Source organism: Phodopus roborovskii, unplaced genomic scaffold, assembly GCF_943737965.1.
Source record: "Phodopus roborovskii unplaced genomic scaffold, PHOROB, whole genome shotgun sequence".
Taxonomy (NCBI): Eukaryota; Metazoa; Chordata; class Mammalia; order Rodentia; family Cricetidae; genus Phodopus; species Phodopus roborovskii.
This window is the reverse complement of record NW_026126542.1, coordinates 171181-194475: the sequence shown is the minus strand read 5'-3', so window position 1 is coordinate 194475 and position 23295 is coordinate 171181. Positions and strand designations below refer to the sequence as shown.

The 23295-nt window shown below is 42.1% G+C and overlaps 1 protein-coding gene across 1 annotated transcript in view; it reads right to left on the bottom strand.

Moving 5' to 3' along the window:
• Positions 1-23295, bottom strand: part of Pip5k1b (phosphatidylinositol-4-phosphate 5-kinase type 1 beta) — a 269852-nt gene that overhangs the window by 102035 nt on the left and 144522 nt on the right. The window contains exons 4-5 of the mRNA XM_051200132.1: positions 11916-12046; positions 5159-5276 (exon numbers count right to left, since the gene is read on the bottom strand). Of these exons, the coding sequence (XP_051056089.1) occupies positions 5159-5276; positions 11916-12046 (249 nt within the window). The remainder of the gene's footprint in view (positions 1-5158; positions 5277-11915; positions 12047-23295) is intronic.

Sequence of the window (23295 nt, the reverse complement as noted above, 5' to 3'; positions counted from 1 at the left end):
TGTAGGTTGCTTAAAAACAAGGCTGAAAACTCGTCAAAGCTTTTTGTGAGAGTTGCCCAACATAGGAAAGAAAGCAGGTGATGGGGGTGGGATTTGGAGAGAGAGAGGGGGAAATTCAAGGATACAGAAAGAGAAAAACCTAATAGAAATGACTAAAGGCCACTTGTAGATGTCACCTTTTACATCATCTTGCTTTGACAGCATCATAGACAAGAAGAGAAAGAAGCGTTTCTTCCTAAGTCACTGGCAACTCCCACCTCTCAACCCCTCTCCACTGTCTTTTTATTTATTTATTTTTTATGGTATAAGGTCTTGCAAGGCACGCTCATCCTTCCTCAGCCTTCCAAATGCTGGCCACACCACCTGGCCTAGCCCCTTGATATTGTTGCTAAGCATCAAAACAGCTTTAAGTCCTCACTTGCATGCTGAGGAGAGGTTGGAAAAACACAATAACTGGCAGACTGTAGACAAGAAACTTCTTTAGCCAGGAGGAAGCAGAGAGCCCTGCCCAGTCAGGTGTGCAAGCAAAGTATCCACGTGGATTGGGCGGACAGTGGACAGGACATGAGTGGATAAACTGTTCATAAAACTGTGCTTCTTACAGTCATAAATTATGTGATACTGATTGACTAAGCTGGAGGTTCAGAAGACCTTCCAAAATAAACATAAACATATCAATAGGTGTGGTGGTGCACGCTTTTAATCCCAGTGCTTAGGATGCCGAGTCCTGTGGGTCTCTGTGAGTTCAAGGCAAGATTAAGGCTATATTGTCAGGCCTTTCTCAAAAAAAAAAAAATTCTAAGTTTGAAAGCAGCTGACTTTTAAGGTGAATGCTCCTAAGACCCCAGGCAGAGTAACTTCTTATTATAACTATTTTAAAATGATTACATGATGATATGTAGGTGAATGGGGGACCCAGCCTTCAGTGCACACTTTTCCAGGCAAGGAATAACTGGCTCGACCCAGCATGCACTGTGCATTTTAGACAAACACTCATGATGTTATCTCCATACACAACAAGGTTGAGTCTATTATATAATCACAAATGCAAGACCCTGCTGCTGATCCCAGGCTCTTATAAAAATGAAGGCAGAATCCAGACTCCTCTAGAAATTTTGACTTTATTCATTGCAACTCAATTGCCCAAAGAATCTCCCCATGAATAGGAATAAAAATTATGAGAGCATAAAATAAAAGAACAGAGAGAGCAAATGAAGGAATCATGGGGCAATATAAGAACATCTGTCTAGAAGTACACACGAGACCCACACAAGCTTAAGGTAAACAAAATCTTAGGATAGAGCAGGGGAATGGACAAGAAATCCCACCGCTAGCTAAGGAGCTGTTGGCATTTCATAGACGCTAGGAGAGGGAGATTCAGTATTCCTTAATGAGGCGACTCCTGGCAGGTCAACCACATTGCAGGGTGGACCCCACTCCAAAGAGTAGTTGGGCAGTAGAAACTAAACAGCGGGGGAAAGGGTGAGTAGGGAGGGGAGAGTAGAAGGGTACTTATGGGAGGAGTTGGGGAGGGAGTGACTATATTCACAATACATTGTATGAAATTCACAATAAGACTTGTTCAAAACAAATGCGAGAAAAATCTGTAAGGAAAAACCTAGATTCATCCCTAAATATCTCTCCTCATAAAGTATCAAAATTCTCTGTATGCACTGATCTATTATGGGGACAACTTGATCAGTTCTTTGCCAAATACCCTTTCAGAATGTAATTTATAAAAGACTATCAGTAGGCAATTGTCTGACCTATTTTGGCAACATTTTGAATGAACATTATCATTCACCATCAGCATATCTATGACCGAGATTGTGATACTAGATAGGAATATGATTTCCACTCCAGAACTCTATAGCATCATTACTACATTCCCAGAAACTTCTAAAGGCTGATTTTAAAGGACTAAGAAAGAAAATTTAATGAGCTGTGGTCAACAAGCCTCCATGTGCACCCCTGGGCTCTCTGTGCCTTCCAGGCATGTGTCATTTGTGAAAGCTGCTCAAATGCCTGAATCCCCTCATCTCAGCGTTCTGCAAAGCCTCCCTGCTACACCCACTGGAAAGTATATCCCAATGGGCTCTGCCAAGGCAAACTAACAGTGTAAACTTGGACCACGTGGCACAGAGGAACTCGCCTACTCTTCCCCTGATGGCGTACAGCACTCAATCCACTTTCACTCTTACTGGTGGAGGTAAGCCTAAAAATTCCTATGAGTAATCCCTGTGAGTTACATTGGTGGGGAGGGAAGGTGCAAACAGCTTGTCACTGCTGCAGAGATGGACATGCCCAGCGCCACTTGTGTGGGAGATACTTTTCTAGAACAAACGAGGGAGAGTTCACAGTGCTATGCACTTGGAAGCCCTTCACTCTGTTGCCTCCCCATCCAAATTATACATGCTTATTTAGACCTGAAGCTTATAATCGGCAAGCACATGGTGAATTTTAATGAAACTGAGAACATAGACACAATAATGCTGGCAGGAATCCAGACACAATAGCATAAAACTAACAGTGAAGAATCATTGGAGCTGGCAATCGCTCATTACTGGTCTCTTCTCTCTTTTCTTGCTTAAAGCCATGCATTTCCTCAGTGTAGGTTTCAACTGCCCCACTTGGCAGATGCCCGGACTTGGGATTTGTGTCACATCCTTTCTTTACAGAGACCTTTTTGAGACACGCCCGTAGTCTTCTGTGCTTTATTTGAGCCTAATGACTCTAAAATGTGCCTCATGAGTAGAACTGGACTTTAGGGTGTGTTCTTCAGGATGGATCATCACTGTGTAATGGGTGGAGAGAGGCTACCTGGAGACCATGCTTGACATGTCTGTGACTTGCTGGGTGTGGAGCATGAGGCTCTTCCCAACATCTGCAGAGGAGCTAGACAGATGATTGAAACCAGTGGCATAGTCTCTTAGACTCCTCTGTAAGTTCTCTTATGTGTGAAGAACACTTCTTGTTTCAAAGACTCATTGCGTTAATGCAGCTGAGCTATATGGGAAGTTGTTCGGAAAAGAACTTTCCCAAGGAGAGCGTGTGATCAGAAATGACAGCGTGAGCTTTCCCAGGCTATGAAGCAATGGACACAGCAGGACTGAGATGAGCAGCCATCTTGTCACATCGTACCCAGTGCTGTGACAGTTGCCTGTGTTAACAGTGCTGTGATAGATGGACTGATACTTGTATCAGCAGTGCTGTGAACGGTTGTGGTATCTCCTTAGTTGGTCAGAAGTTTAATGATATCCAGAAGGAGAAGCCATTAGTTTCCAGTGTGTAGCCCAAGGGAAAAGGGTGACCTTGCCCTTTACATTATGATACCCCACTGGTTCCCTAAACATATTTTCTGAGAGGTGACCTTTAATTATTACCAAGTGGCCAGAAACCCAAGAATGCCCCCTAACACACCTTCAGAACAGGCACATGTGCTTGAGTTGGGAGTGACGGTATTTCAGAGGGACAGAGAGACAAAAAGAGCCACTGGGACTTGCAGAAGCCAGGGTGTCCATGAACTTGCTATATCACCATCACTGCTCTGTAGAGACTTAGGTCTGCATCTTATGTCACTGGGAAGAAATCATGACGTTCTGGCTGTAAAATGGCTCTGTGGATAAAAGTGCTTGCCATAAACCTGTTGCTTTGAGTCTGTTTCCCAGGATCCCATATAAAAGCCAGATGCAGTGGTGTCTGTAATCTCAGCAATCCTTCAAGGAGATTAGAGGTGGAGATAGGAGAACATCCCAGCAGCTCATAGACCGACGAGTGCAGTGCAATTAGAACACAGCACAGTGGTTGACAACAGGCCCTTCTTCTCCATTCAAGGTTGTTCTCTAACCTCTACACACACCATGTGGCATGTGCATGGCCTCACACAGAAATACACGAGTGTAAACATCATACACACATAAACATACACATGCCATGTGGCATGTGCATGGCCTCACACAGAAATACATGTGTGCAAACATCTCTCTTTCTCTCTCTCTACACACACCATTTGGCATGTGCATGGCCTCACACAGAACTACATGTGTGCAAATATCTCTCTTTCTCTCTCTCTACACACACCATGTGGCATGTGCATGGCCTCACACAGAAATACATGAATGCAAACAACAAACACGCCTACACATTTTAAAAAAAGAAATCATTATTTTCTTAAGTACCAGATAAAGAGATGGGTTTTCATTAGCCATGGAACAGATACCAGTTTTGAGTTTCATTCTTTATATCTAATCCATATTGTAAGATACATTCAGAACATCCTATCATCAGAGACAAACACTGTTGTACCACTCATGGAAAGCACCACCGTCCTATGGCTTCTTTAAAAAAACAGATTTTGAAAAGCCCCAAGGGGTTAACAGCAATCAGATTATGAGGTAAGCCACCCCTCTCACCAAAAACTGGGCTGTGGCCGTCTGAATGGGAATGAGACACACCCGAGGGTGGCATTGCACGTCATACACAGGCTGCAGTGTCTGTTGCTGCTGCTGTGCCAGAAGGAGGGCAGAGAAGAAACAGAGCTGAGGAGAGAGTGTGCTCATGTTCATGTGAAAATATGTTTAAAAAGAAACTGCAGAGCCAGGTGGTGGTGCACACCTTAAATTGCCTCAGGTGAGTCTCTGAGTTCAAGGCCAGCTTGGTCTACAGAGTGAGTTCCAGGACAGCCAGGATTACACAGAGAAACCCTGTCTTGAAAAACAACAGGAAGGGGAGAGGGAGAGAAACTGTGGTACACAAAACTAGCTGGCTTCTTTTAAATGTCATCTGAAATTCTAGGTCAAGGTGAAATGGTTGTGGACCAAGGCAGGTCTGAGATAAGACAATTAAAATAAGAAGACAGCCAAACATAGTACTCAGTAAAACTTCCAAGTCTTTCAAATTAATTATAAAGTATCTGTTAGGATAATTACCCAAGATGGTAATGCCACAGTTATTTAAATATTAACCACACAGCAGATTTTATAGCTATCTGTTAAGAGCTATGGCATCAAATTGTATTTTTGAAGCCAAAAATGTAAACATTAAAAAAACTTGGAACGTCTACTATGTTCCCGAGATTTCTAAGAGACAGCCACTTGTCACCACTGCTATTCAAGATAGCACCATGCATTCTGTAGAAAGGAAAATGATAGGCTCTTACCAAGTAATCATCAGGCTTGATACCAAAGAGTTCTCGGAAGTACCGGAAGGCCAGTGGAGCGTAGGTCTTAAATCTGAAGTCTGGGTAGTGATGGGCCGGGGTCAGGTTGCTACCTTCACTGCAGTTCAAATACCCACAAAGGAGACACACAGAGAGAACATTAGCAAAGACAAGTTTTGGTTTCAAATTCTAGCTTTATTAGTCCTGGGCCAATTTTATCTCTAGGAAAAAGTATACACTCTGTTTATGGGTATCTTGAAGCTTCCATCACAATGGACAATGGTCCTGGGGTAAAGACATACTGACTTGGTGACGGGCCACACAGGCCTTCCCTGCCAGTCACTGGGTGAGGTGGACATTCTTCATCTCCCCGCTTTTCTTTGCTTGGGAAATTATCAATCTTTCTAGTGAAATCATATTATAATGTTTTAATGAGGCCTCAAGATTAGTGGAGACAAATTAAAGTACTTCATCATGTATTTTGTATACTGGATAAATATCTGTAACTAGGTACATCTGAAAAAAAAACTTACAGGATCTGTTTGTTTTGATTGTATGTGTATGAATGTTTTATTTGAATGTACACTTACATGCCACAAATGGGCAGTGCCCTCAGAGGCCAGAAGAGGGTGTAGGTTGGACCTGAAACTGGAGTAAATGAGCTGTGAATTGCCATGTGGGTGCTGGGAATCGAACCAGGATCCTCTGGAAGAGCAGCCAGGTTCTTAATTGATGAACCATCTATCCAGCCCTCATGTGAAATAATTTTTAAACTATCCTACAATCTAGAAAAAAAGAACCGTCAGTCTCTATCTCAAAGTAGACTTATCATAAATAGTTGCAGGGCTGTTTTTCTTTGGGGGGGGGTTTAAAAGAAACCTTAAAAATGTATTATTATTATTGTGATTGTGTGTGGGCTCGTGCACACACAAATAATGGGTATATGTGTATGCATTCACCATAGTATCTATGTGACTTCAGATGACAACTTTCTGGGATTGGTTCTCTTCCATCTTTTGTGGGTCCAAGGGATTGGACTCAGGGTGACATGCTTGTGTGGCAAACACCTTTACCAATGAAGTCATCTTGCTAGGCCCTCCCTTTGGGGTTCTGAAACAGACATTCACTTTGAAATGTAAACTGACCTGAAATTCACTATGTAGAATAAAGTACCTTGAACTCCCGATTCCCTTGTGTGAGCTTTGTCACTGCTGAGATTACAGGTGTGTGCCACCATGTTCAATTTACAAATGGTTGTTGTTTGCCCTAAGCAAGCACAGCTGAACATTCCTAATCATGTGTGATGATCTGCCAACACAGCCAAACAGTTCCTCAGTCTACACTTTGTAATTTATGAGAGGAAATGCATTCAGCTGTATGTCCCCAGGGATGATTTCAGAATTTATGTCATGTGTAATAATTTGCAAAAGTCAGCCATGGAGAAATAAGAGTTAAAAGCCAAGAGAGTCAGTGTAGACTCGATTGTCAGCAAGCAGAAACAATTGCAACACCTGCTTTGGATGGGGGTTGCTTTCAGTGGGCTCAGAGTATGGCCAGTTTCTTATTTCTCAGACTCCTGCTTCTCCTTAAAGAGCCAGAGGTAAGATGACCACTCGTGTTCCTCTCATCAATTTCCTTCATTCTTTGGCTAGCAAGTCCAAGCAAGAAGCTGGATGCTGCATTAATTTGCTTTGTTTTTGGTTGATTCTGGGCTTCTTGTGTTGATCACACTGGCTCCACTAATTATAAGAAGTTTTCTAGGGAACAGCAAGTTGGTCACTATGCTCAAGTCCTGAGTGGTGTCAAGTAGAGTGGTACCCAAGGTTTCCTTGGAAACGAGGCAGACAGACACAAATGCACACACATGATATAAGTGCATACACAGCAGTGCACCGTGAGGTAGAAGAGGTGAATTCTGTTCCCTTTGAAAATATATTTGTGTGTGTTATGTTGTGTGTGTGTGGCATATATACTTGTTAGTGTGGTTGTGTACACACATGAGTGTTTGTATATGCACATGTGTGTACGTGCGTGCATGGGTACACATGGATGTAGAGACCAAAGGCTGACATGTGTCTTTCCTCAACTGTTCTCTGCTTTATGTGAGACAAAGTCTGTTACTAAGCCTGAAAGTCATCAATGCAGCTATGCTGGCCACAGTGCACTGCATCAGGGATCCCCCGAGTTGTTTTTCTCCCCAGTGCTGGGTAACAGGCTACCATGTTCAGCCAGGTAATTATTCACAGGGATGGAATGTTGTTTAAACTTTACTCTCAGCTTCTGAAACACAAATGCCAGCCTGGAGCATCACCAGGGGCAGCATTTCCTGCAGAAGAGCAGAAGGGGAAGAAACAGATTGTTAGGGCATAGGGGCCAGAAACACTTCCCCAGAGCTGTGTGACTGTAAGAGAGAGGAGCGGAGCTTTGGAACCAGCCACCTTGGGTTCAGGTCCTGGTCTTAACATTGACATGTGGGTTAAGTGACAAGATCTTAGGGTATTAATTATTTCATATGCAGGTGACTATTCTTTTCTCCTTCCTTCCGTTTTCCCACTCTCCCTTCCTCTTTCTCTCTCTCCCTCCCTCTTTCTTCCTTTCTTCCTTCCCTCCTTTTCTTCCTTCCTTTCTCCCTCCCTCCCTCTCTTCCTTTCATCCTTCCTTCCTTGTAAATGTGTAAGGTGATAAGAGTAAGTTAGCCAGGTGTGGTGATGTACACCTTTAATCCCAATGCTCAGGAGGCAGAAGCAGGCAGATCTCTGTGAGTTAAAGGCTATCCTGGTCTCCAGAATGAGATCCAGGACAGGGTGAGCTACAGAGTGAGACCCTATCTCAAAAAAACAAAACAAAACAAAACAAAAAACCCAAAAAACAAAAACAACAAAACAAAACAAAAACAAAACAACAAAGAGTAAGCTAGAATTATAATCATACACAATGTATGTCAAATAAACAAAACCATGCTTGATTCATAGCTAGTACCTGAGCTTTGTTCTCCATTGCCACTTAGGTTCATGGTCTTATGGTACAAATGTTATAAAACCTCTTCCTTCTCTATCCCACTAGTAATGAAAACTTTCTAGAGTATCCCATCAGGGGACAGATGCTCATGGTTCTTTTACTTATCTATATGTAACCAGAGACTGGACAAGCACTGTTTGTTATATATTCCCCCAATCTTAAATGTCCAGGCCTTTTCCTATCTACAAAATGAATCTGTAGAATAAATATGTGATACCTAAAATTAGCTTTGGGTGACTTAAAAATAAGAAGAAAAGGAAAACAATGCATTTGGTTGCTAAGGGAAACTGATGTTGTTGCTACAGAGTGGAAGAAAATCAAAGCTGCCTGTTCAGGAGAGGTGCTCTGTGGTTAAAATCATCAGCTGCTCTTGCAGAGGACCCAGATTCAATTTCTAGCACCAACATGGTGGCTCACAACTATCTCTAACACAAGTTACAGGGGATCTGACTTCCTCCTCTTCTGACCTCTGAGGCCATCAGGCATGCAAGTAGTGCATAGACATGTATGCAAGAAAAATACCAATACATATAAAACAATGTTAATAAATAGCATGTCACTTCAGGCAACTAGTTGTCTAGGACTGAGGTAAACTCATGGTTTAGGGTTACCAGAGACCTCAGAATGTTTCAGTTGTTTACAACCAGAGCTTGTGTGGTCACTTAATCTGGTCCACATTCTCAGATGAGCATAGGAATATGGAGGTGGGGAGAACTATTTGACACATTCACACATACACACATACATACAATCAATGTATGAATTGCTCTTTGTTTGTTTTTTCAAGACAGGGTCTTACTGTGTAGCTCTGATTGTCCTGGAGCTCACTGTGTAGACCAGGCTGGCCTCCAACTCAAAGATACATTTGCCTCTGACTCCTAGGGGCTGGATTAAAGTCATGTCCCATTAAATCTGGCTATGAATTGCTAATTTTATATACACATGTAACTGTGAAAACATACTCACAGTCAACATACTCAATGTTTCTATCACTTTGTGGAGGATTTTGGCTGTTGTGGTAATTAGGATATTATTACTGGTAGGGCTTAGGGCACACATATGTAACTGAAAACAACACCTCCTATGAGAAACCCTGAGGTGGACTGTTGCAGAATATTTGATCACACTGTGTGAAGATGTTTCTGTACTTCCTCACCTGTCTAAGGAACCTTCTGATTGGCTTACTAAGGAGCTGAATGGCCAATAGATAGGCAGGAGAGGACAGGTGGGACTTCTGCTCAGAGAGAGGAACTTGACGGAAGATTCTGAGATGCAGGAATTTGCCAGTGAGATGCAGAAGAATTCAGATACACAGTACTGAGGAGAGGTAATGAGACGTGTGGCAGAACATAGATTAATATAAACAGGTTAATTTTAGTTTTGAGAGATAGCTGGGAACAAGCCGAAGCTAGGGCCAAGCTTTCATAATTAATAGGAAGTTTCTATGTCATTATTCAGGAACTGGTAGTCCAAAGAAAGCATGGTTACAGTGATCCTTTGGTAAATGCATGAAGACAGTGAATCCAGGGAAGGAACCAAAGAACTCACAACAAATGTCTTTAAAAATAACAGTCCTGTAATGTTGTATTGACATTTAAAAGCAGCAATACTCTGCAGTGGTAGATGTTAAATGTGACAGTAGATTTCTCTAAGTAAGGGATGAAGCCTGCTTCTCCAGTGGTATGCCTGGTCTGCTGTTCATGGAGATAATAACGTGAAAAACAAAGACATAAGTATTGAAGGTATTTATAGCTTCAGCTTCCCACTCATAAACAAAAAGATGAAATGCTACAGGCTTGTAACAAGTCACCCAAGAACAAAGGGGCATACATACAGTGGGTGCTCTGTAAGGTGTTTTCCTTGACCATAGAATCAATCCGTTATGGATTAAAAATAGTTTAAAAAATTCTATCTGTACTGAACATGGTTAGATGTTTTTCTTGTCATTATTCCCTGAATGGTGCAGTTAGCAACAAATCACAGAGTAGCAGGTAGTACGAGTAATTTATCGATGTTATGAAATAAAGGGTAGGTCTGTTTAGATGGCTCAGTTGGGTAAAAGCGCTTGCTGACAAATCTAATGACCTTTTTATCCATGGTGTTGTGGGATATTTGATCACACTGTGTGAAGATGTATCTGTACTTCCTCACCTACCTAAGGCAACTTTTGTTTGGTTTAATAGAAAGCTGAATGGCCAATAGCTAGGTAGGAGAGGATAGGTAGAACTTCAGACAGAGATAGGAACTCTGGGAAGAATCAGAGAGGCTGAAGGGAGTGGATATTCACTAGTGAGATGAGGAGGAAGTCAGATACAGTAATGAGAAGAGGTAACAAACCACATAATAGAATATAGATTAATATAAATGGGTTAATTTAAGTTTTAAGAGCTTAGGAACAAGTCTAAGCTAAGGCCAAGCTTTCATAATTAGAAAAAAGTCTCCGTGTCATTATTTGGGAGCTGGTGGTCCAAAGAGAACCTGAATATAGTGGTGCATGTGCACAAATTTACACCCATTCATAAAAATAACTGCAATAAAGAAGTATAATGGAGAATGTGTGCAAGACATATGCAGGTTTGTGCTCCTTTACTTAAGGGACTTTGGCACTCATGGATTTTCTGGTGCTTTGGTGCAAGAACTCATCCTCACAAACACTGCGGAATGAGCATTGTCACGAACTGCCCTGACCCACTTGACGAATAAGAGCAAGTCCAGTATAAACAACAAAATGGCTCATTCTGAACATGTGAGTCTGAAATGCCAATCATCAGAATCACAGAGACAACGTCAGCATCTCCAAGGAAAATGTCTTCATTTGTAGTCCATTTTCTTTGGAAAACCCAGAGTTGTGGTGATACTTCAACCGAACAATGATTGTCTTTTACAGTGGAATAGACTTTAGTATTTAGGTAAGTGCTTTACCCACTGAGCCATCTCACTAGCCCACATATTTGATTTTAAATAATTTATGTCTTTATTCCCTAGACTGATAAACAAATGTATGGATAACTCTGGTGTTTTTGCAAACATGGTATCAAAATAGCAGCATTACCTCATGTCCTTTTCTGGAGGAAATTTAAGTTAAAGTCATCATAAAAGACAACTTTTGGTTTAATCCAGATGCATTCGTGGTTGTTCCGGTCCATTCTTTAAGTAATTAAATATTTATCGTTAGGAAGATTTTGAGTGTTTGTGTGTTTTATGAGTATCATATGTATGCATGGTGTCCTTGGAGGTTGGAAGATGTTGAATTTCCCGGGACTGGACTTATATAGATGATTGTGAGCTGACATGTGGGTGCTAGGAATGGAACTCAGGTCCTTTGAAAAAGTAACCAGTGCTCTTAACCCCTAAGCCATTTATACAGCCCCAGCCCACCCTCTTAAAGTAGGCACAGCAAAATCTTGGCACCAGTGCTGATTCATAGAAGTTCTCTCAAAACACAAGGCAGGCTTTACTCTAAGATTTCTTTATCCTCACCCACCAAATCCCATGATCCTTCTGCACACAGTCTTCTGGGCACCCATCACAGCTAACTACAGCTGACCCATGGATGCCACTCACCATCTCCACAGAAGAAATGCGGGACATTCTCAAGCAAGAACACAGTGGAGCCACAGGTCCCACCCACACACCCTTCAGTACATGTAGACGTGCACATGGCAGAAAAATCCTTTAACAGAAAGATGTCGCTGTCAAGTTTCTCGCATGGAACCATTACAAATTAAAATGTTCTTACCTGGGTAGGAACACACTTTCCACCACATAAAAGTCTTGCATGAGGACATCACGTTCTGGCTTGGAGGTGAGATTTCCCACTGTGTATCCTATTCCCAGCTGAATAGCACCTTTAATAGCTGATGATGCGGTCTGTAGAGGAAACACAGGGTGCCTTGTTAGCTTTGAGGGCTTTGTTCAGGGTTTCAGGCAGCCAACTGAGGGTGAGACTACTTTCTCCTTCTTGTTCCCAAATGGCAGGAACTGGGGCTTAGATTCTATTCAGGATCCTTCTCCGGGTGTGACTGCTCACACTGACTGTGGAATGTCCCCCACAGGCTCCTGTATTTGGACACTTAGCCTCAGCTCCTGTTTTGGGAACATGCAGAACCTTTGGAAGATGGACTCTACTGGTGGACATAGGTCATTGGGAGGCTCATACTCTGGCCCTGCTTCAGGTCTCTTTTTATGTGCCTATCTAGCTGTCAATGAAGAGTTCCAGTGCATTTGTCCAGCTGCTCACACCAGTCCCTCCCAGCCATGATGACAGAGCCATAATGAACTCTCCTCCATTAAGTTGCATTTTGGTCACCATGAAGAAAAGCAACTGACACACATGAGATTATTTTTGTATGTGTGACATCTTTCATACAAAATGTGTCTTAAGATTAGAGGGCTGAAATCTCTACCTTTCTTTTAGTAAGAACTTAGACACTCCATGGAACCCTTTCAATAAGGTGTATTATAGTTTATACCCAAAGATAAATGGTATAGTCGTATTTGTTTAAAAAAAATCTGATCCCCTCCCCCCCCCACATACTTGTGGAGAATATACTCTCTCCACATGAAGTGATAGAGCAAAAACATTATTCGAATTTTTGATGTTCACACAAAATTTGATTTCGAAAATTGCCTATTGTTCTTGGCAATGAGCTATAATTAAATTTTTCTCCATTAATCTGTGATAAAAGATGAAGCATCAGGACACCAATATTTTCAATTTGTTACTTTTCAAATATCTTAATAATGAAACAGAGATGCTGTTAAATTAGAGAATAGCTACTTTGTGTTTGTACACATAAGTGTGTGCATGCATGTATATGCTGATATGTTGGTTTTTTTGTTTTGTTTTTTGTTTGTTTGTTTTTGCATGTGTGGTGCTGAAAATTAAGCCCAGAATCTCAACAGTATATCAATATATACATTTGGCTTTAATCAAATAATAAGCAACAATAATAGAATAGAATAATTCAACTTAGCAAAGTTGGGTGTGATGATGCTTTAACTCAAGCACTCCAGAAGCAGAGACAAACTTCTCTATGAATTTGAGGCCAGTCTGGTATACATAGTATGTTTCATGATAGCTAGGGATAGATAGAGAGACCCTTCTTAAAACAACAACAACAATAAAAAAATTAGAATAGATTCTGTGTATTAATTCATGTATTTGCATGTGTGTATGCACATGTATAAATGTGCATGTCATGGCCTGTGTGGAGGTCAGAAAACAACTTTCTTGGCATTGGTTCTTTTCTTCCAACTTGACTTTGAAGCAGGGTCTCTCTTTTTGTTTCTAATGCTGTGCTGCACATTCTTGCTTCTGGATGTGTCCCCTGCCTCTGCCTCCCATCTTGCCATAGCAGGGCTAAGCTTATAGTCACAAGTTTTTACATCTGGATTTTTAAAAACATGGGTTACAGCGACTGAACTCAGGCCATCAGGTTTGGGTCTCTGATACATCTCACTAGCCATAGAATACATTCTTTTGTGTGCATATGTCTCTGTTTCTGTGTGTGTCCGTGTGCAAGTGTGGGCATGCATGTGTAGGATAGAGGCTGATGATGAACGTCCTTCTTGATTGTTCCTCACCTTCACACTGACCTTGGAATTCCCTGATTCGGCTCCAGGGGTCCTCCTCCCTCTAGCTCTCCAAAGCTGGCTGTGCCCAGTCTAGCTTTTTATGTGGGTCCCAGTGATCTGAATTCATGTCCTTGTGCAGTAGGCACTTTATCTACAGAGCCATTTCTCCAGTGCCTCAGTACATTGTTCTTAAGATGTTTTACTTTTTATGTCTGGCAGTGCTAACTCAGTACAGCAGAGAACAGTAAGTTAAATGAATGATTTTTTTTTTGGGGGGGTGAAGGTGGGGGTTTAAGATAGGGCTTCTCTATGTAGCCTTGGCTGTCCTGGAACTCACTTTGTAGACCTCGAGGCTGGCCTCGAACTCAGACATCTGCCTGCCTCTGCTCCCAAGAGCTGGTACTAAAGGGGTGTGCCACCACATACCGGGAAATAAATAATTCTTAACCAGAGGCATTTGGTAATGTCTGCAGAGGTTTTATTGGTTAGTATACTGGTGTGCCGTGGTGTGCCACCAGCACCAAGTGGGTCTAAACATCCTGCAGTGCACTGGAAGCTCCCTTCCACAGAGCTAGCCAGCCACAAACATCAACAGGTCCATGGTTGAGAAACTCTGACTTAAATGAATGGCGTAAAGATTATTCAGTATATCTCAAAGGAAAAACTTTCTTCTTTCCAGGCAATATTTTCATTTTGAAAATCCAACACCAATCCCCACCTCCCTCCATCCTTTATTCTTTTTTTATTTTTTCTTCTTTTAAAATACCAAAGCACACCTTTCCTTGAAAAAATTTCTCTTGATTCTACAAGGGGACTAAGTTCTGGGACCACTTCTAGCTTTCCTGATGGTCCCTCCTGTCGTTTCTCCACTGGCGTCTCATAGTCTATCTTCTGTAATTGAAGAATTCCCTACAAGTTTGATTCCTGATCCTCAGGCTCCTTTGCTATCATTATCCAGTCTCATTGCCATGCATTCGGCTCTCAGACAGTCTCAATTTGGATGCTATTCTACCATCACACACATAAGGCAGTGTCCTAGAACCAGTCCACCCTATATCCAATGTCTGCTTCTTTTCCTAAGGCCCTGTCATCTCCAGGCAGTCAAGACAGCACCCCCAAACAGACATTTAGTATAGGGTGTATCCCGCATTAATGCTTGCTGGTTTAGCCTGAAATATCCACACTCAATCAGTACTGCTCAGAAGTGTCTTCATATAACTAGTAAGAGCAGTTCCTTAAACCATCGTTTAAGCATTTTTCTTGCTTCACTTGAGACACCTGCCATCCTTCATCCGGGGACAGCAATCCACATGTTGGGCCACGTAGAACATGAGAAAAATTTTGGTGTTGTTTTTCCCACACACCCTTTGACTTAGGACTGGAAGAAGCAAGGAGCAAAAGACTGAGCGCTAAGTGCATCTAGTGCCTGAAAAAACAATTTTGTTATTTTAGTACTCCTTCCCTGTATTCTGCGATGCCAGCAGTTGGTGTCAGTGACCTTTTGTACTGGTACGTCTGCATTCTGAAGGCACAAATGGATTTCTTTCATTTTAACCCTGTCTAAAGATTCAAAAGCCATTTCTTTCCCTACATATCACTCGGGGCGGCATGCCACAAGATGTGACATCTACGCTTTTCAGAGGAACCAGCACCCAGAATGCTCTGTCTAGTCCTCAAACGACCGTGAGCCCTGGTGCACGTTGCATTCTGTTCTCACACCCCATATTGCTTTCCAGAGCCATGACAGCAGTCTTTTATCACTTTGTGTAAGTCTGTCAGCAGAGTGAGTACCATGTTCCTGGCTGTCCCCACCCTGGGAACAGAAAGCAGTCTCAGCTGCCAGTAGTCTCTAACCCTGACCGGAACCCTCAGACTTCAGGAAGAGTGAATATCACCGGAGATGCTGCTGACATGGACATCCCTAGAATAAATGAAGGACCTCAGGGACACGGTAAAACAATGTCCTCTTGCTCTAAGAAATACTGAAAACAACCTTTCTCCTGACATCAAGCTTTGAGCTCCTGAAGGGATGAGGACCCCACTGACATGTTTAATTAAATGAGAAATAGAAAAAAAAAAAAAAGACAACAAATTGTAATCCTATTAATTTCTTTTCTTCTCAGACCTCTTAAAAATCAAGTGCTTGGGTGGGAGAAATAATAGCATAGCAATAAAGTAATATAAATAATTACTTTTGAACAACTCATTTATGCCAGACACCTGACAATATGGATAATGATAATTTTCCCAATGTAACTACAGCACATACTTCCACAATGCTTACAAGGACCCCAATGCCTTCGACTTTTGTTGATTCTTTTAACCTCACATTAACTTGGAGAGGCAAGTACTAGTTGGTAAGCAGCCCCAATGTGAAAATTTGAAATCCCAAATGCTGCACCATTGAGAACTACCGACAGTGTGTGACAGTGACAGGGTGAGCATCTCAAGGTTTCTGGGTACGGACAATTGCCACGAATGGAAAATCCCACACGCAGACACCGGTGACCGGTCATGACCAAAAGAAAACAGAGCACAGCAGCACAGTAGGTACTCATTGCTGGAGTCTAAGGAAGTCTGCCACCCGCTTAAGATGCTTACAAATACTGTATGAAGTTATAATTAGGCTAAGCGTACAGGGCACCAATAACATATAAATAAATTTTGTTTTCAGTCTTGGCTTCTATCCACAAGCTACCTCATTATGCAAATGCAAATGTTCCCAAACCTTATATCCAAAGCATGTCCCAAGGGTTTTGAGTAAAGGATTTCCAGTCCATTTCATGGACTTGGGTATGTTTAGTAACTTCCTCTAAGGTGGAAATGTGGATCAGGACTTAAACCAACCATGGCTGGATCTGAAACAAACATGTTCTGTGGTCTCTAATAGCAGAGTTCCTTAATTCACTTAACCAAGTAGCTGGCCTTGGTGTCAATGATTCCCTTTATAGGTGTACACTTATGGCTCTGCATGGTTAGGTGACTTCCCCAAGCCTCTCTGCTAGCATCTGGCAGAGTCTGACCACCAGGTGCAGGCTGCTTTCACATCTGGTTTTTACAAAAAGAGCCAAGAATCAAAGTTGAAGGTTCTCTCTTAAGTCTGCATGTTTGACCCCTGCAAAGGAAGTAGTCCCGAAGGAGCCATTCCTTTGGATACACTGAGATAAGAATGTTTAATTAGTTGTTAATCACACCCAGCCATGGGCAAGCCAAACAAAAGCTCACAAAACTCTCATCTCGGCAAACCACATCATTAACGCCACTGCTAATGCGGGGAGTTATTAATATGAGGCGGTATCTGGCGTGCTTCTTCTTCCCGAGCTCTGGGTAAAAGTTAAATGCTTTAACATGGGTGCATTTGGGCATAATTACATAGCACCCCATCTGCTTCATAGAAGTTCTTGCTCTGATTCAGTGACACATGATTGTTCACAGGCCACTAGCAGTAAAGGTCCCATCACTTGTCACTTTCCCATTGAGCATTAGGCCTGGCTTCAAACTCAGCAATTTATACTATAAAACGGAAATCATTTTGAAGTCCTGCCTGGCGTGTGCGTGATTGTCAGATCAGCAAGTCATGATGACGGCAAAGTGCATTCAGTGTGAAGTGTTTGGAGGCTGCTCTCCTACGACCGCTCATTCTCCCTCCCCGCAATTCAGAAGCCCTAGGGCTCCCTTCCTTTCTTTGGGATATCAGCAAGACTGCAGTGAGCTGACAACTTGCAAGCATTTTGGCTGCTTAGATTTCTACTGTAGGCAGGCTCTGCACGCTGGAACATGACCATTCCCCATTCTAACTCCAGGGGTGGGGGGAAACCTTTGGCTCCTTTAGTAGAGGCTTAATAGGGGCTTAAATTTGCAATAGCAACATGCTCTATTTTTAAGTTTGGACCTCACAGGGATAAGTGGAGGCAGTATGTTGCCTGGATACTAAGCATGTGATACTTAGGGAAAGAGAGAGCCAAAAAAACAGCACAAAGGCAAGTGACTTATTTATCTCCACTGCTTGTCCAGGTATGATGCTAATACTAGGGAAAATGGATATCAGCTTGCATTTACATGATGAATTGAAGTTTCAGAGCTCTATTTGTAGCAGTCCTGGGACTGAACACAGTGCCTTGCTCATGTTAGGCAAGAGCTCTACTATTGGACTACATGGCTAGTCTTCAAAGCACTATCTTATAATGACTGTGTCTGATCATCAGAGCGATCAGATGGCTAGGGATGCATAATGCCCAATGCATAGACAGCCTGGATCTAGGAATTAACTTGTTCTAAATCCTATGGCTAGAACTACATGCTACAGATCTTTGAGAAGGTTCCCAGTTCAGTGTTCTGATCATTTGTGAAACCCGAGTTTGCACATTTGCTTAAAATGTGACTTTTTTACTGCTGAAGATGGTGCTCACAGATGCTGGAAAAAAACTGAACAATGAAATAATACTGAGCATCTTGACAGTAAGAAGAAATGCCTACAGAGCCCACCATAAGGAAAGCAAAGATCCCAACTACAGTGAGGGTTTAATGACCTTACACTGGTTACAGGAAACTGCCTCCTACAAAGCATTGTCTATGAAATTGGATCACTTAATATGCCATCTGATGTCATGGGTTTTGAAAGGAAATATTGAAACATTTCATGTTATCAGCAGTCCCCCCCCCCCAAGGCTATCTGAACTAATTATGGGATTACAGCTTGGATACATGTTGCTAGAGAGATTTGCTTCAAAGGTACAAACGTGAAACTTTTTTACCTGAAACCTATGAATGGCTCCTCAGCATCCTCACTCTATGATCAAGTCCAAACCTCAGACAGCTTGACTCCAGAAGCCATCTTTTAATCTGATCCCCTCCATGCTGCTTCTTAATATCTCCATGAAATATGAAAAAGATGGCATAGCCCAGGATATCCTCGAATAAGCTGATGTTTAGAGCCTGATTCTAAATCAGATACATTTATTGACAAGGTCTCTTATCTTAGCAGACCATAGAAAAAGTAATTATATAGCACCTGTTTGTGTCAACATGGTAATCTGAATTGAGGCAGGGAGATTTCGACTATTCTCTCTCACTTCTATAGTTCAAGTCTAGCTGGCATGGGTTAGTTAGCAGGTCATGTCACTGAAGGCTGGCATTGTGTTTACAACTGTCCAGCCATTCTCTACAACTCAGGGATATGGAAGTGGCCTAAATAGGATCCTTGTACTTATCAAAATGACATTATGGACTTCCATGTGATAGGAAAACGTTCCATTAGTGAGTCAGGGAAGCTGAGTGAAAAGGAATGTGCTTTGGCAAAAGATGAAGAGATCTGTTTGAGATGACAAGCAGGTTAGGAGCTCAGAGCAGAAGTTTGGCCTGGTGTTGGCCATGGATTCATTACATAGGAGGTACTGAAAACCAAGGGGCAGGAGGGGGTAACCAAAAACAGGGAGCAGAACGACACTGAGGCTACTGGGTTGAAGCTTAAGGAAAGGTGGTTTTAGTAGTACAGAGAGAGGAGTTTGAAGGAAGGAAGGCTCTTTCATTCCACACATGAATGAAGGAACACCAAGAACCCTGAGCTAAATTCTCCTTGTTTTTATTCAAGTCAGGAATTCACACTGAATTAAGGATATTTGACAAAGTGACTGGATGTAATTAAACCATCAGCACAAAAAAATTGTTCTCTAATGTGGAGAAATAAAACATTATATGATGTCTAAGCAGTTGCATGTACAATAAACCCAAGGAAATTTGGAGATACAAACCCCACAAGCATGTGTGTGCACACAAACAGGATAATGAGAGGAAAGAAAGGTACATTATCTCTGTACTGTGGGGCAGGTCTGAATTTAAGGTTCACCATACTATAAGCCCATGTAACCACTAGATTGTTAGGAAACGTCATCATGATGACTCACTTGTCTCCCATTGTTTCTCTAAATGTTTTCTGTGGTGGAATCCAACTTTGATCAGAAGAAATTCACAGCAGGTCTAGTACCTGCCTATCTGTTGACGCAGAATAGCAGTTCATACCTTTGCACAGAGCCATTAAAAAATAGCCTCACATGGACATTTGATATGCTTTCTTTAGCTTAATAAAGACAGATTTAGGTATGCTTTCAGTGGCCTCCATCCCTCCCCCAGCTTGCTGGGCACCCATAAACATCTAAAGGAGGGAGGTGAGGGACTCTTCTTCCTTTTTCTGTTGGATGCTGCAAGGAGGAGGAGGAAGAAGAAGAAAAGGGAAGTCCTCTGAGAGGAGTTCAGCTGTAACGTGCCCCAAAGTCTTGCCAGATAGACCCATTGCTTCTTGCTGGGTGCTCTCAAGAGATCTGTAACCACCCCCTATAAATGGCTGCTACCTTCTCAAATTATTTAGAGGAAGAAATACATCATCCCTCTCCTGGATGGTAGTTTTTTGCAGCTGGTTCTAAGCTCCATCTGTATTTTGAAAGAGGAGGTACAAACTCTAGAGAGTTTGTTGTACTGGTCACAGGCCAGAGATCTTCCTGTGTTTACACAAATCAATGGAAGACAAACTAAACCATTGACAATGGCCCTGTGTTCCTTGGTCTCCACTTGCACAGAAAGCCAGGTTTCTATTTTCCTCTTTCTCCACTTGCTTTTCAATACTCCACCATCACTCTCTAGTCTTCTTTTCCCACTGGTCCCTCCACACTGCCTCTATTTGCGACGATAGCTAGAAATGACAGATGCCTTCTGCCATCATGAGTTCCACACATGACATTGTCGTGTTCTACTACTTTCACAGCTGACAACCTCTTTTCTGATACAATTTTTTTTTTCAGCCATGTACTGCAGGGATATCTTGCTTGTACAAATAACGCTTGTCTGAAGATCAGAGGGTGGAGTTTCCCACTAGCTGACCATAGAGGTCTGGAGGTCTGTACAGACAGACAGGAAGTGAGGTGGCTGGGTAGAGAGAGGATATAAGTGGGAAGAAACAGGAACTCAATCTTTTTTCTTCTGGGAGGCTAATGAGGGAAAGGAGGCCTTCGCTTGCTTTTTCTTCTCTCTGGTCTCTCAGCATTTTCCTCTATATCTGACTCTGGGTTTTTATTATTTAGACCAATTAAGCACTCCATTTACAATCTACATTTTTCAAAATAAGAATATCATAGCCTTGTTTTAAAGAGGCCTCTCTCTGGGCTGCCTCTCTGGAGGAACTGCCTTGGGATAATGTCACCCTGACACACTGGTCACGAAAACAACCTGGAAGAAGCCTAAGGCAAACACACTTTCTATTTAATTTACCCTTTTCACTGAGAAGCTTTTTAAAGAAGATTCCAGTGTTTGATGGAAGATCTTCTTCTCACATGTTGATAAAAAAGGTAGAACAAGGAAAAGATGTTGCACGGTTTCATTTAAGCAAGTTCTACTTCACTGATCGGCTCATCAGAGAGACAAACTTCAGGGAAAGCAAAAGCCTGTTACACAAACACTCCTCATTAACAGAAAAAAAAAATGCTGTACTCTTGAGGTATTTGTAACCCAACAGGGGAGAATTAGGCACACTCTAGTTGCCCTTAAGGAGACAGGCCAACAATTGCAAATGAAACTCATGATTTAAGACAGTGTGGCATTATGAATGCTACTATATTTAGTCTTGCACAAATGTTAGTTTAAACTGAAGACATTCATCAAAAATATGGCATAATATATTCTTAATATCACTCCTACACACTGGGGGAAATTTACTTGTTCATGTAGTCAAATAGAAACAGTATTTATTTGACACAAACACAAAATTTAGATTCAACGGCAAAAAAAATAAGAATTGATTTTCTTTCAACCTTCTAAAACCAGCCAAAATTAGATCCCACAAAATTTTAGAATGTTACGTTTCCTGAAAAGAGAGCTATCAACTTTAAGGCTCAAACATTACAGAAGCACTAATCTCTCCTTGGGGGGTGATGTCACAATACTTCTCACAGATGCTACTTGCCTTCAGCATCTATTCTTATTTAGCAGCTGTTGTAAATGAAGGGTGACTGTGACCCCTCCCCCAAGTGACATCTGGAAAGATATGGAGATGATTTTGTTGGTTTCAGCTGGAGAGAGTTGCCAACTGTTAGAGCCCAGGAGTGTGTTCAGCATCCTACAGGAGCTCTGATGGCCCTTAAACAAAGAACTACCCCAAAGCCAAAACTGAGGACCCTGTTACACAGCAATTGAAATCTGAATTGGGCATTCTGCCTGGTTTTCTTGAAGCTAGGTGTAGCCATATAACTTAATTTCTGGTGATAATATGTGAGAAGAAATGCTATGCCCTGGTGCCAGAGCGTGCCTTTAAGGGAAGAGTGTGGCCTGCATTGAGGTAACATCTATCGATGAGGCAGCCTTTCTTGATCATGTTTGCAGGTTGTGCATTAAGAACAGAAGAGCAATGATTTGAGCCTGGGGTCCCGGATGACTCTGCAGAGGCAAGGACTGCTGTTCTGTTACTGAGAGGCGAAATAGGCACAGTGTGGCTTCAACCACAGTCATTTGCATTTTTGGTTTCACACATAATTGAACCTACGTTCCAAGTGCTATAACTTACGGACTTAAACTTGATTCAAACTGTTCTCCAGCTGAAAAACAAATGTATACATAGACTGCAGCATTGCCTAACAAACCAAAACCAAACCATCAGATTATAACCCATGTTCATTGAGGGAAAATTTAAGTAATTCTCAGTTATAGAACGTAAAACACAAATGTTCCCATTTCCCCTCCTTGCATGCTAGGGTTAACTATACTAAACCCTTAGTATGTCCCTGAAGCTTTTCTCTCTGTACACGAACATTCACAGATACACACGCACATCTGAGATGAGGGTATAGCTCAGTGCTAAGCACATGTTCATCCTGTCTCCAGCCATGGCACCACAAAAAGTAAATTAATAAAAAGTGGGACCCCCTACTGTTTAGGCTTTGTTGTACCTTGCTTCTTTTACATAATAGCCTCTGTGTTCATCTATACAGGCTTTATGGGCCATGCTTTGAATCTGGAATGTTCCTCATAGGCTTGGGCTTTAAGCACTTGGCTCCCAGCCCGTGACACTATAGAGCCTTTAGAAAGTGGGCCCCAGGCCTGGCTCCAGCCATGGCCTCTTTTTCCTGTCTAGCCCCGTGTGGAAAAAGCCGAGACTGCACGCTCCTGCTGCCATGGACTGAGTGCCTCTGCTGTTTTCTGTACCGCGATAGACCGTGAGTCTGAAACTGATAAAACAAACCCTTCTCCCCTTACATTACTTCTGATAGGTATTTAGTCACACCACTGCCAACCTAACCAGTGCATTACAGTCAGTGGTTACATAGATTTTCACAGCTTGTAGGCAGCACAATTGGTTCAACTGCTCTCCCGGTAACAGATCATGGTTCTTGTAATCATACCCATTCTCTCCTTCCCTCCCCTCCCTTCTTCCGATGCCATATTTATGAGGAGTGTCTTTAGCTTAAACTGTAACATTTCTGAAAGACGAATATAGTAGAAAACATAATACCATGCTATCAAGAGTTTAATTTGCAATTGTTGGCGTATGTCCTTAAGGG